Below are 12,457 nucleotides of genomic sequence, written 5' to 3'. Positions count from 1 at the left end.
GAAAGAGACTAGAGGCTGGTTACGCTAACAGGGAGGCTACAGCCTTAGTCTGGGTGAGAGAAGAGGAGGGGCAGAACTAAGGGGAAGAAGTCCGGAACTTCTAGATACTCTCTGGCCTGCCGTAACAGGTCTTATCTCTACGTTCTAAGTGGTGAGAAGAAAAGCAGTGCTGTAATTGCTGGGGGCGCTTGCCTTCAATTTCAGTTCTGTATGGGCCCTGTAAGACAAGCCTTCCTCGAGCCAGGGGGCCATTGCTGTGAAATCACAGGCTAACCCCTTCCATTCTAGCCTCTTTCTCATATTAACAGCCGCAACAAGAGCAGAATCAAGTCAGGGCCCCCCTTTCTGGCTTCTTTCCTGCTCCACCCCCCACCCCCCCATCCACCACCCCTGTCCCACACAGGAGAGTTGCCAAGGTCAGGGGTCCCAGCTATACCCCTATGCGTGGTAGGTAGGAAAGGAACTCTATTAAAGGAAATATCCATCGTCCTAAGCCTTTAAGAGACTTTTTTTTTCCCCAAGTAGGCCCTGTTGTTGCCAGGGCAACTGAGAACCCTAGGCTTTATGTTTCCGTGTTTGTGGAGTCCCTGGGGAGAAGTGGCCTGCTGAGCTTTCCCTAGTCTGGGCAGGATGCAGGAAGTGCTAGCCGGAGGTGGCACCCACCCCCACCCCACCTCATTTGGGATAATCTCCAGCCCTGTTAACGCCTGTCCTTGTGCACTGGGGACAAGCCAAGGCTCTGTGTGAGCCAGTTCAGGCTCCCATGGGTCTGGTTCCTCAGGGCCTGACTTCTGCACCCAAACTATGGCACATCTCTCTCAGAGGGAGTGTAAGGCTATCTGGCTCGGTATCCAGAAGGAGGAAGCTCACACGGACCACGGTGCATGCTGGGAGATCTTTACACATATGCTCCTTGACCGCTTTTTATGTGCCAGCACCGAACCTCAGATATCACTTATTCCAACCTCCTCCTATCCCTAAGGAAGAGATTGCCAGACTTAGGGTCAAGGTCATGTACTTCGTTAGTTTACCCTTTCATCTCATCCATTTCTTCCACAAATGTTTCTTTGCACTGTGCTGGGCCAAGGGTGCAAAGAGAAAAAAGACAGTTCTTGCTCCCAGGGAGCTCTAAGGAAAAGTCTCAAACCAAACAGTCCTTAAATGTCACCTGGCTAGTTAGTTACTAAAGCTCTTTTCAGGGTTGGGTTGGGCGTTTAAATTGTCTAGGGACTGTTTTAGAAATAGAAATTCCTGGAGATTCTGATTTCGTGGGTATGTGCACAGGTGGTAGGTAAAGGTTAAGAGGACAGGTTCTGGGTGTCAAATGGCTGGAGTTCACAGCTAAACTCAGCAAATGGCCAACTGACCTTGAAGCAATAATTAAATCTCTCAGACATAGGTTTCCTCACTTATAGAATGAATGAGGAGAACAGTGGGGCATGCTTCATTGGCAGCCAGATTTTCTCTGCCTTCCCTCCATCCCTTAGGAGCAGGGTTTTTATGTCCTTCATCATTCTTGTCCCGCTTCTATTCCTCCTCTTCCTCTCCTTCTTTTCTTTTATTCTGATATTTCCTTACTTCTCGCATGCAAAAGATCTTCTGTAAGGTGCACTCTGGTCCCCTCCTGTTAGGCAGCCAGTAGCCAGGTCCCCAGGTGAGGCCTTCCCACCTCCTATTGCAGCAACTCAAGAAGGTATTAGCATTTCTGGCAGCCATGTCAGGTTGCTTCTTCTTACCAAGTCTGCATCAACTCAAATTCTCAGGGGTTTTTTTTTTGGTTTTGTTTTGTTTTGTTTTGTTGCCACAAGCTTTAGCCACATCTCTCCCACCCAAGCTTCTGCAGTTGATTTTTCTAAACCTGACTGCAAGATCCTCACCTATGCCCCTGGTAAACGTAATTTCAGCGCATCCTTCCAGGCTGGGAAGATTTTTTTGTGTGTGTCTCCTCATTTTATCTATGCATCTATCTTCAGGATCTATTTAGGGGATCCTCTAGTCCTCTGAAATTTATGTCACCTGCAGATGTCCTTAGCAGGCTGCCCCTAGGTCTCCATCCATGCAGCCCATTTACTTACCCTCTTCTTCATTGATGTACCAAACCAGAGTTAAGATTATGCTTACCAAGCCATGTGCTGGGCCCTGGGATCCAAAAGTGACTAGATGGATAAGGAAGCCGTGGCCCACGAAGGGTTGGGACTCTCCCAAGTTCCCAAATCCAGTCAATGGCAGAGCTGGATTGGAATCCAGGGCTCTTCCCTATACCCACAGGGCTTCCAGCTGCAATGTTGGGGGAAGGCTGACCCCTATTTTTGTCCTACTTTCTACCACCTGCTCTAATTGGCCATTATACAACCTAGGCTCACCTCTCCCTACCTGTCACAAGAAATCCCAGAGTTGCTGGAGACCTTATCTAACACCCTAAAGCATAATCTGTAACCCCAGTTCTCACTGATGCAGCCATGGCCCTGTAATCTTGTCCCTCCCCAGAAGGGACATTCAGCCACATACTCAGCACTGCCACTGGCTCACCTTACTCTGCAGGGCAGAACTGTCACCTGACTGCTTGTCTCAGAGCCTCCAGAGATAGTGCCCCTGGTTGCTTTGGAAAAGATCTAGAATCCAGTCAGTTTCAGGCCTGCACTTGTCAGGGGGCCTTCCTAGGAGACAACATGAAATATTGGAATTGAGAGAGTATGGATTTGAGAGCCAGAAAGGCCGGGAAATCCCTGTGGAGCCCAATATTGCTGAGATTCGGGTCCCTCTGCTCTAAAAGGAGACATCGTTACCTTCCTCATTGAATTGTTGTGGCAATGAAATGAGATGATGTTGGTGAACACATAATCAGAAACACACTGGTTTCCTCCCTCCCTCCCTCCCTCCCTTTCCCTTAAAGAGGCGAAGCAAACCTGCCTCTGAAATGGGAGTTTGTTTCTCCACTGTAAGCTGGGCAAAGGGGAGAAGGACAAAACAGAACGAGAAAGGGAGCCTGGCCTGTAAGAGTAGGGCCAGTAGAGTAGAAGCAGAGAGGGGCTAAGTGTCCTGGAGCTGACTAATGGGGAGCTGCTTGGCTGTGAAAGAGCCACTTACAAGCCGTGATCCTTGGGCCAGTCACTTCTCCTCTCCGAGCCTCCCTTTCCTAATCTGAAAGATGAGGGTAGGAATAGTGCCCGCCTCCCGGGATTATTATCAGGATGAAATGAGATAATGAAGGTGCCTGAAGTGCTTGGTACAACCTTTGGTCCCTAGCAGGGGTTAAATAAGTGTTCCCTCATGTTTCCCCAAGGGGGAAAACATTACAAATCATTGCTGAGAAAACTTGAGCAAATCCCAGAACTGGGATTCAATTTCTTCTGACCCTCACGGTCTGAAGGGCGGTGAGGTCATACTGGGAGGGCCTCTGCAGGGGCTGCTCTAGGGATTAGAGTCTTAAAAAAAAAAATTCACTAGCTAGCTCACTGGGTCCCATAGCACCACCTAGTGTCCAAAAATGGAAGAGCCCTCCCTACCGACCTACCCTGACTGGGCTAGGTTTCAGGACTTATCTGGACCAGGGAACCAACAGGAGGTTGTAGGTTTCTGACAAGTTACTCTAGTGCCTGGAACCCTTGTGGAGTCTTATAAATTGTCCTAGGTGTTCTTCAAGACTGGCTGGAATGGTCCTGGTTGGAGGTTGGCAGGTAGCAAGATCTACCTGAAGCTTGTGTAAGAGCAACTTCCAGAGTAGCCTCTAGACTTTATTTGAACTCTCTCTGCCACTGATACTTTATTAATTATACTTCTTTTCCCCCATTTGATCAGATGTGTTACTTTTATCTTCAGAGAGGAAAAGGTAGCAATGGGAACCCAACTTCACTGACACACATACCCACTAGGCTGAGAAATGTGTGATAAGTGAAAGGGCTTCTTAACTCCCACCCATGAAGAGACCTCACCAGAAACCAGCCATTGGACTGCCGTTTTCTGTGGCTCTTCTTCCTTCAGCTCCTTCCTCTTGCCTCCAGGCTCAGAATCCTAAGGTTGGTCTAAGGTTATCTGTCAGACTCTAGGAAGGAGCACAGGAATAATTTACTCTGTTTTCTTCTATCTGGCCACAGACACTTTGGCTGCAGTTGCCCAGGTGCCAGGCACTATGCTGAAAGCTTAGTATAGAAGGACAGTTCAGGCCAGCAGTGGATTGAGCTGGCATTTTGTGGCTAAAGCTGACACAGAAAGTATGTATTTTTCACTGCAAAACAGTATTTTCTGGACCCCAGGTAAGCAGCAGTTCTCTTTATAAGGGCACCTACATTTGTACCCAAAAGTCCCAAGAGTTCATTGTAAGCAGTCACCTTCTTAAGCCTCGCTGTCTAATCGAAACACAGCAAAAGGTCTTTTGATCCCTGTATGATAAACACGAAGTTGTCCAGGCAGCAAAGCTGCAGTGGGTGCAATCTCTGCAGAGTGAACCTTCCTCTCTCCTCTCAGAATTCAGGGATCCTTTCTGTTGAAGGTCAAGTTAAAGAGCTGGTCTTAGGCCCTTGATTTCTTTGGCTGTCCAAGAAGTCTTAGGCCCTTGATTTCTTTGGCTGTCCAAGAAGGAAAGGCCAGGTAGACCTCCTCTGGAACCCCAGTGATGGAAAGTCTTTTGCGAAGACCTCTGGCTGGGGGCTGCTGTCCAAGGCCTGGCTTGGGGAGGACACCAGGATTCCTAAGGAGGCAGTCACTCCTTATCATGTATAACTGAGCTGTTGCTTCTTCTTTTTCCTTCTCTTCCTCCCCCACGTGACTGACTACCCTTAGGCAATTACAAGGAAAGAGATAGAGTCTGCAAAGTGGGTCTGTGTCAACCAGAGATGTCCAGTACTCTCACATAGGTGAGAGTAGAGGGCCCCGGATTTGGCAATCTGGTCCAAAGGGCAGTGATACAGGAGTCTGTAGGAGGGTAAATTCAAGTGCCAGAAGTGGAACCAGGTTCCACAGTCAGCTAAGGACAAATCTCAAGCGAGCTGTCCATTTGACATGTGGTTTTACACACTCTCACTTGGGTCTTCTTCGAGGCCCGTCTGCTAGAGATGTGGCCCAAGACAAGTGTAGGCTTCGTTGTATATTTCTTAATACTATCATGCTTGGTGGATTATATCTAGTAAGTGATCTTGGTGACTTTAGGCGTTCAGTGTAACCTGTCCTTTAGATCACTGGGGTAGATCAGTGAGGCATTGGATGAAGTCCTGGTGAGCCAGTCAGAGGGTACAATCCTAGAACACAGGGTGAATAAATGCATGAGAGGGGAGGGTTAAGAACACCTAGAGGTGAAATACAAGAGGGTAACCAATTCAGTTAGGGGAACAGACCCAGAAACCTGCTCTCTGGCTTGTGGCAGGACTGAGCAGAGCACACGCCAAAAGGACAGCTAGCGCTGAGTCTTCCTTTCCCCAGGTGGCCTTGGTTTGGCACATGTCACTCCTGGGTCATGGCTGCGAGATGATCTGGAGTTCTGTAGGTCTTCTGTTGTGTATGTCTTTGGGTTCTGCAGGTCTGGAGCTCCCTTAAGCACTGTCTTAGGCACAGCAGATAGGGCAGGTGTGGCAGCAACAGCATGGGTGGCCAATGAAGTAGAAGCTTGTGTTCTAGACAGCCATCTAGCCCCAGCACTCACACACGAATTCGGCCACGAGCAGCTCAGTGCCCACTCAATCTCGGAGTGAGTCGGAAAAGCACTGCAGGGCGTCTTCTAATTTGGCATTGCCCCAAGCGACCCGTATGGCGAATCAGTGGTGGTGAACTGTAGAATGGTGAATTGGTACCCGGGAGGCCCTCCAGAAGTGGGATCCGATTATGGCTCCACAGCCTGCCAGGTTGAATTATGGGAGGTGATGCACCTCGGAAGTTTTCAACGTGGTTACCACTTGTGGAGCCAGAAGTCTGGGATGAGGTATGGACAATGGGCTCCTCCATCTCCATCAGTTCATCTAGGTCATCATCTTGGCCCTCATCTAGGGTCTCTTCCTGGACCTCGCAGTGAGCCTCCTCCATCTTTGGCTCCTGCTCTGGCTTCTCTTCTGATTCTTGGCTCTCATCCTCATCTTCATCTTTTTTCTCCTTCTTATTCTCATCTTCATCCTCATTCTTCTTCATGTTCTTCTGCTTCATCTCCTCCTCCTCTTCCTCTTTCTTCCTCATCTCCTCCTCCTTCTTCCTCATCTTGCATCTGTGCTGGTCCATCAGGTAAAGCCTGTGCCTGCATGCCTTTTCATCTTCCTCCTCACTGTGGTACTCTTCATCTTCACTTTCATCATCGCTGGGGCCCACAGCAAAAGGGAAGAAGATATCGTGCACCCCAGGGTGTGGAAGTGGGGTTGGCTTGGGAACACGCGCTTTTCTCTCAATCTCCACACATTCAAGAATCAGCTCGTCCAGGTGGGCCATCTCAGGTGACCATAACAGCTCCACCTGGAAAAAGTCTGACAGGCCTTTGAGATATTTGTGTTGGAGGCGGCAGTCATCCCAGGGCAAGAACTTGGCCAGGAACTGAAAAGCATCTGCATAGCTGCCAATGGTACAGTCTCTCTGCTTGAGCTGGCGGATGGCCTTCTTGGCCACAGTGGAGGGATAGGGCCACAGAATTTCTTACGAATTTCATCCAGGAAGCGCGGGAAGTTGGCATGCAGAGGGCTTCCTTCCAGGGTGATTGAGATGGCCCAATCCTTGGCTTCGCCTGACAAAAAGGAGATCAGGAAGGCCACCGGCACAGCGCCCCTGGGGAAATGATCCTCGCGGTTGGCTATGAAGGTCTCTAACTGCATCAGGAACTCGGCCAGGCAGATTGGGTCGCCTGCAAAGGGCTCTATCTCGGGCCGCTCCAGAGGGGGCAGAGGGGGCTGCAGAAGCGGATCCTTGTACGGGGAGGGTGGCAGCGCCGGCGGGGGAGGGATGGGCAGCAGAGGAGGGTCGATGGGCCCGTGCGGGGTGAGGCAATCCTGGATCCCGCTAATCACCAGTTCATCTGTGGTATACTCGGGCTCTCTGCCGGGCGGAGGCCGGAACAAGAAGGGCGGCTCTCCCTCGGGAACGGCGTCTATCTCGCTGAGCGGGAACTCAAAGTTCTCCTCGGTGAGGACCGGCACTATGGGCAGCGGCCAGCGGATGTAGCTCGAGACATTGCCCCGCAAGGAGTTCACCTCGGCCAGGGCTCTTCCGAGCTGGAGGCCCAAATTGGCATTCGCCCCACTGGGGGCCTTTAATTCTTCTCGCAGGGCCACATTCGCCATGTGGAGGCTACTGAGATTTCCTGCAGCCTCGGACATCTTGAAGAGCCAGCTCAAATTCCCCAGGGCTCCGGGAGGAAAAGCTAGGGTCCGCGAGAGGGAGTCGAAATTGCGGCCACCCCCGCGCGCGAAGGCCGTGAGGCCGGGCCACACGCACCAGGAGGGCCCGCGGCTCCGCCCGGGGCGCGTTACCTCGCCGCAGAGGCGGGAGAGGGCGGGTGGCTGCGGGGCCCGGAGGAGCGGTGCAGCGGTTGAGGCGGGGGTGGAGACAGAGACCAGAGCGGGAGCGAGCGGGATGCGGCGGAATCTGTCGAGGAAAAACAGAAACCTTGTGAGTAGCGATTTCCCGTTTTTTAAGCGCAATCCCGCGCTCCCCCTCCACCGGGCAGGGGCGGGCCTTGCAGAACCGCGGGCGCCTACTGGCCGCGGCGCACCGCTCCCCCACTCGCGGCGCCTCTCACTCACTCTCTCCTTCCCTAGCTGCAGCTAACTCGGGTCGGGAAAATGCGACAGCGACTGCCCACTCGAGGTCGTCATGGCGACAGCCAGAGAACGTGTTCCTCTCCCCGGGCAGGCCCCCAAGTGTAGAGGAGCTGCTTCGCGAGGCGCAGCTCAATCTTCAGAGCCTGTTGCAAGGTACTGAGAGGGAAGGGGGTGCTGCGGCCGGAGCCCGGAGGCCAGATGCGCTGCGGCAGGAGGGAGGCCAAGAAAGAGGACTGGGACAAGCAAGAGAAAAGGAGAGGGGAAACAATTGAAAGCATATTGGGGGGAAGAAAGGAAAGAAAGAAAGAAAACTTCACATTTTCCATCTTTCAGCTTCCAAACGAATAACTCTAAAAGGCTCTATTTCCGCTGTTCCTCCCCCACCCCCACCCCCTTTTCAAAGGACAAAAGCTCAGACAGGGCAGTGGGTCAAGCCATTCTCAAAGAAGCTGAGTGGGATGCTCCCACAAACGTGGGCCCCCAAACCCTCCAGCCCTCCTCTAGTCAGGTCGCCCATATCTTTGGAACCCTGGCACCAGAAGACAAAAGAGGCATTTGCAGGGTCTCTCACTCTGGACTTCACTCACTGCTCTTGCAGAAACCTTTTCTACATGCCTCCTGGGTGGCTACTGCCTCACCAAAGTCACCCCAATACACAGCATTGAGAGTTCACCTCCTCCTCGATTCCCAAGACCGGTGTCTTTGGAGTACACCTGTGAGCACCTTGTGCACAAAGCTGGCGCCATACTCTCTGGAGAACAGCTCCAGTCACATTGTCCAAGTAGCCAGACTGCACTGGCAGGCAGAAGGGAGAAAACCCAGACTTTGGAACCAGACATAACTACAATATAATTCAAATCTGACACCAAAGTAGCTGTGTGACATGATGCAGATTATCCAAACTCTGAGCATCAGATTAATTAATCATCTTTAAAATGGGAATTATAATTCCCCACAGGCTCGGTTTTGAAAGGATTGATGTTCGAATGTACATAAGCCGCTTAGCAAGAGTATCTTGATGCTTTGAGAGACCCTGACAAGCAACACCAATACCCACAGCATGACCTTTGGAACATGGGGCTGAGCTAGGCACAGTATTAAAGTTAATATAAAATAAAACATAATGGGGTTCCTGCTAGGACCTCACAATATTTAAAATCAAATATACATTGACAAGAAGGGATATCTCCAATATAAGAGGCAAAGGGATTAAAACTCAGCACTTCTAGGGAAACTACTGGGGTGCTACAGGTACCCAAGTGGAGGTTACAAGGTGGTATGCATACGTAAAATTTCACAGAACTGCACAATTATGAGTTGTGCATTTTACTGTATATAAGTTAGAGCTCAATTTTAAAAATGAAAAATGAAACCTAGTTTATAAGCTCAATGCACTCTCCAGGCTCTCACTGTCCATTTCAGGTCTCTTTTTCAAGCCTAGGTGAGCCCTTCCTTCCTCCTCTCCATCCAACTGTTATGCTTTCTTCAAAGTCCTACCCCTTTGGCACTAAATCTGCATTTTGCATTCCCTCCGTAATAACCCATATGAGGCACTTTGTGCCATCCAGTTCAAGAAGAATTCTGTCCTGAACTTCTTTTTCTTTCATGTATTCATTCATCTACTCATCCTGAGTATGTATTTTTTTCACTTAATCAGACTGAGTTTCTCAATGGAAAGACACATCTCTTAACACCCTTGGTTTCCAGAAGCACCTAGTACAGACCTGGGTCCCCAAGAGGTGTTCAGTAAATATTTGTCAAGTGAATGTTAAATGTGAAAAGAGGTCTCATCAGCTTTCATTTATCCATGCCAACAGAGGTTAGCTCATATAGAGAATTGAAAACTGCAGATGGAACACCCAATGGGCTACAGCCATAACCCCCACCTCCCTGCCAGGGCTTCATTGATGACATTATAGAAGCAAGATTACAAGGGATACTATGAGCTTTGTGTTCAAGTAACAAAGTAGCTACCATACAGAAAGAAAAAAAAGAAACAACAACAGCTAGTCAGTGTGTTCTATGTAGCCACCAAAGGCAAAACTAAGTGGGTGGAAAAACTGAGGGAGGCAGATTTCATCTCAATATAAAGACAATCTTCCTGATCTACCTGACACCCCCAACTGACTGTGGATGGAACGGAGCTGTCTTGGGAAGGTGGGAGCTCCTTATCACTTGAGGTGTGTGTAAAGAGGCTGAACCTGGAAAGGCTGCTGAGAAGGGAGTTGAAGCACAGAATGGAGTGTTGGACCAGAGAACCTTTAAGGCCCTTCCTAAGCCTGAGTTTCTAAGAGTGTAAGAGTCTGTGTTCCAATGTAAATAGAGCCATGCCTGTTCATTCCTAGCTCCACTCTTGCTCTCTTCATTTACTCATTTAATTCATCACTCAAGTCAAACCCATTCAGCTCTTATTGCACTTATCGTATTTCCTGGCAATGCCCTTGAATTTCTCCTTCCTTCTCTGCCACTCCCTCCTTCTTCCTTCTCTTCAGAGGTTGCCCTCCTAGAACTGACCCCACTCAAAGTGGGGCTAATGGTGCAGGAAATCAGGCCAACAAAGGCTCAAGAATTCCAGATTGGACTTCCAAATGCAAATTTCATCTTGTTTTACACAGGCCATATCCCTGGTAGTGTTGCCAACACCCAAAGAGCTACGGGGCTTCAAAGACAGAAACTTGTCATTAAAAAGTAACAGAAGGTGTCTACACCCAGAACCTTTTTTCCCATTGAGCAGTTGAAGTGGGAGCCATTGAGGCAGGGGCTTGGCGCCTGAACCAACAAGTTCGAATTTATTGGCTTTCTTTTCTCTTCAGCCCTCATAGCCCCAGGAAGAGGGCATTTTTCCATTTCAGAATCCAGAGGCTCAGACACCAGGAAATAACTTAAGAAACACTGAAAATCAGGCCTGGCAGCTAAAGCAGGAGCCCTGGCTCCTGGTCCTTCCCTAGCCCAGTGCTTGGCCATAGCCCCTTAGAGTATATATCCACTGTGCTATTTTTTCAGAAGAATATGAGGAACAGCACTCGGAGGCCAGACTTCCGGGGCAGACCTTCCGCTCTTCTGATGAGGCCCCTGAGCCCACACCCAGCCCAAGGCCCCAGTCTGCCAGGCGTCTGGAGTTTGTACTGATGGTGAGTTGCCTCTTCCCCACCTGGGAGAACCAGTGTGCAGAACTCGCCCTGCACCCATTGACAGGGGACCACCAGCTACTTACATTACTCACTGGAAGCTGCTGCTCACCTCCGCTCACCAGCAGAGCGACCCAGAGGCCCCATCAGGCAGGTACCTGGCCTGGCAGCTGCCTACGTTTTCTTCCCAAAAGAAGCCTCCAACTACCCTGCCAAAACAGCCGTCCTGTGGGCACTGGCTCATCTCCAGTCGGGAGCACACCCTCTCCATCACCTTCTTTCCCAACAGCCTACAAAACTCCAGCTGAGCGAGGATAAGACCACAACCCAGGGTGTGAGGGCCCCTGAGGCCTCCCTGAGCCTGTCTACCACAGCCGACAAGCCAACCACCTGGAGTAGCCCCTTCCCTCTGTCCATCCTAGAGGAGAAGCGGTGGCCTCAGCCTTGCTCCACACAGTCTGACATTGTGCCCATCAACATCACTGGTAGAGTTGCTTGCACCACCTCTGTTTGCTTTCCTCCTACCAACTTACACATCATCCTTTTCGAATGCACTGGGGGAGGGAGCGAGGCTTTCTTTGCTGCTGGTCCACCCTGTACTGTCATCGTCATGGCTGTCACCAGGGAACAAGGCATGCAGAAGAGGGAGTTCTGGCTGCTGTTTCTTCACTCCCTACTGGCACTGTCATGCTAACTGACACCACTTGATAGCAAAGAAAATTGTTCTTAGCAGAAAACTCCAAAACTTTGTCAATCTGTGTGCTTTCTGGAGAATACATGGAAACTTGGAGTTCATGAATTATCTTTGGTTTGGGGACAGAAAACTTGTTGTGCCAAAAGCCTGGTTTGGGGTACAGGAGATGGAAGTTGGAGAAATGTGGTAAAAGGGGGAGGATCATACCCAGGGCACAGACCAAAGGCCTTGTGTCACTCTAAGTGGACACTAGGTCTTCTAATGAGGTGGGCTCCTCAACTTGTTTGAATTTTTCAAGAAGGGAAATGCCAAGAAGTGGTGGGTATGGAGTGGAGGGAGGGATCAAAAAGGGACCCAGTACCACCTTCCTATGAGAGTGGGGGAAATACTGTATATATAGCCTGGCTTGCTGTGACTTTGGGGACACATGGCACACTATACCATGCCCGTTATTAATTCATGCTCCACACTCCATAAGCTGTAAGTAGAACCAGAGAAGGAAGGTCTGTCATTTCAGAAGGAAATAGGGCTAGCAGCCTGATGAAATCAAGACCTCCGTAACCCAAGGGGACCAGAGGGACTCTGTAAGCCAGCTCCAGACCCTGGTGTGCTGGAAAAAGTTGGTGAAGACAAGGAGAACAGGCACGCCCACATGTGGTGACACTCTGTGAATATGGGGCCATCCAAGGACAGCATCTTAGGAAATCTAAGGTGGGACATACACAGCCTAGGGAAATGCAGCAATAAAGAGTAAGGACTGAGGAGGAGAGACTCACAAAGTGATGTTTGGAGCTTTGTTTCTGATCTTCTATCATATTCTTGATAAGATAAGGCTTTCCCTGGGTTTTGCCCACTGGGCCACTTGCTGGGATGTGCGTGAACCTATGTCACACGTGACTGAGAGGGTA

The 12,457-nt window shown here is 50.1% G+C and overlaps 2 protein-coding genes across 4 annotated transcripts in view; one reads left to right on the top strand and one right to left on the bottom strand.

Moving 5' to 3' along the window:
* NHSL2 (NHS like 2) overlaps positions 1–12,457 on the top strand; it is a 76,939-nt gene that overhangs the window by 48,052 nt on the left and 16,430 nt on the right. The window contains exons 2-4 of one of the 3 annotated variants that reach the window (XM_077145430.1): positions 7,725–7,880; positions 10,731–10,858; positions 11,145–11,340. The exons of 1 other annotated variant lie outside the window; for it this stretch is intronic. In XM_077145430.1, the coding sequence (XP_077001545.1) occupies positions 7,725–7,880; positions 10,731–10,858; positions 11,145–11,340 (480 nt within the window). The remainder of the gene's footprint in view (positions 1–7,724; positions 7,881–10,730; positions 10,859–11,144; positions 11,341–12,457) is intronic. One more of the 3 variants, XM_077145432.1, reaches the window with a different exon arrangement.
* On the bottom strand, positions 5,632–7,283 carry RTL5 (retrotransposon Gag like 5). The gene is given in 2 exon segments (XM_077146838.1): positions 5,632–6,581; positions 6,584–7,283. Coding segments are annotated over 2 exon segments (1,650 nt in total).

Source organism: Tamandua tetradactyla, chromosome X, assembly GCF_023851605.1.
Source record: "Tamandua tetradactyla isolate mTamTet1 chromosome X, mTamTet1.pri, whole genome shotgun sequence".
Lineage (NCBI taxonomy): Eukaryota > Metazoa > Chordata > Mammalia > Pilosa > Myrmecophagidae > Tamandua > Tamandua tetradactyla.
This window is presented reverse-complemented; position numbering and strand designations above follow the sequence as displayed.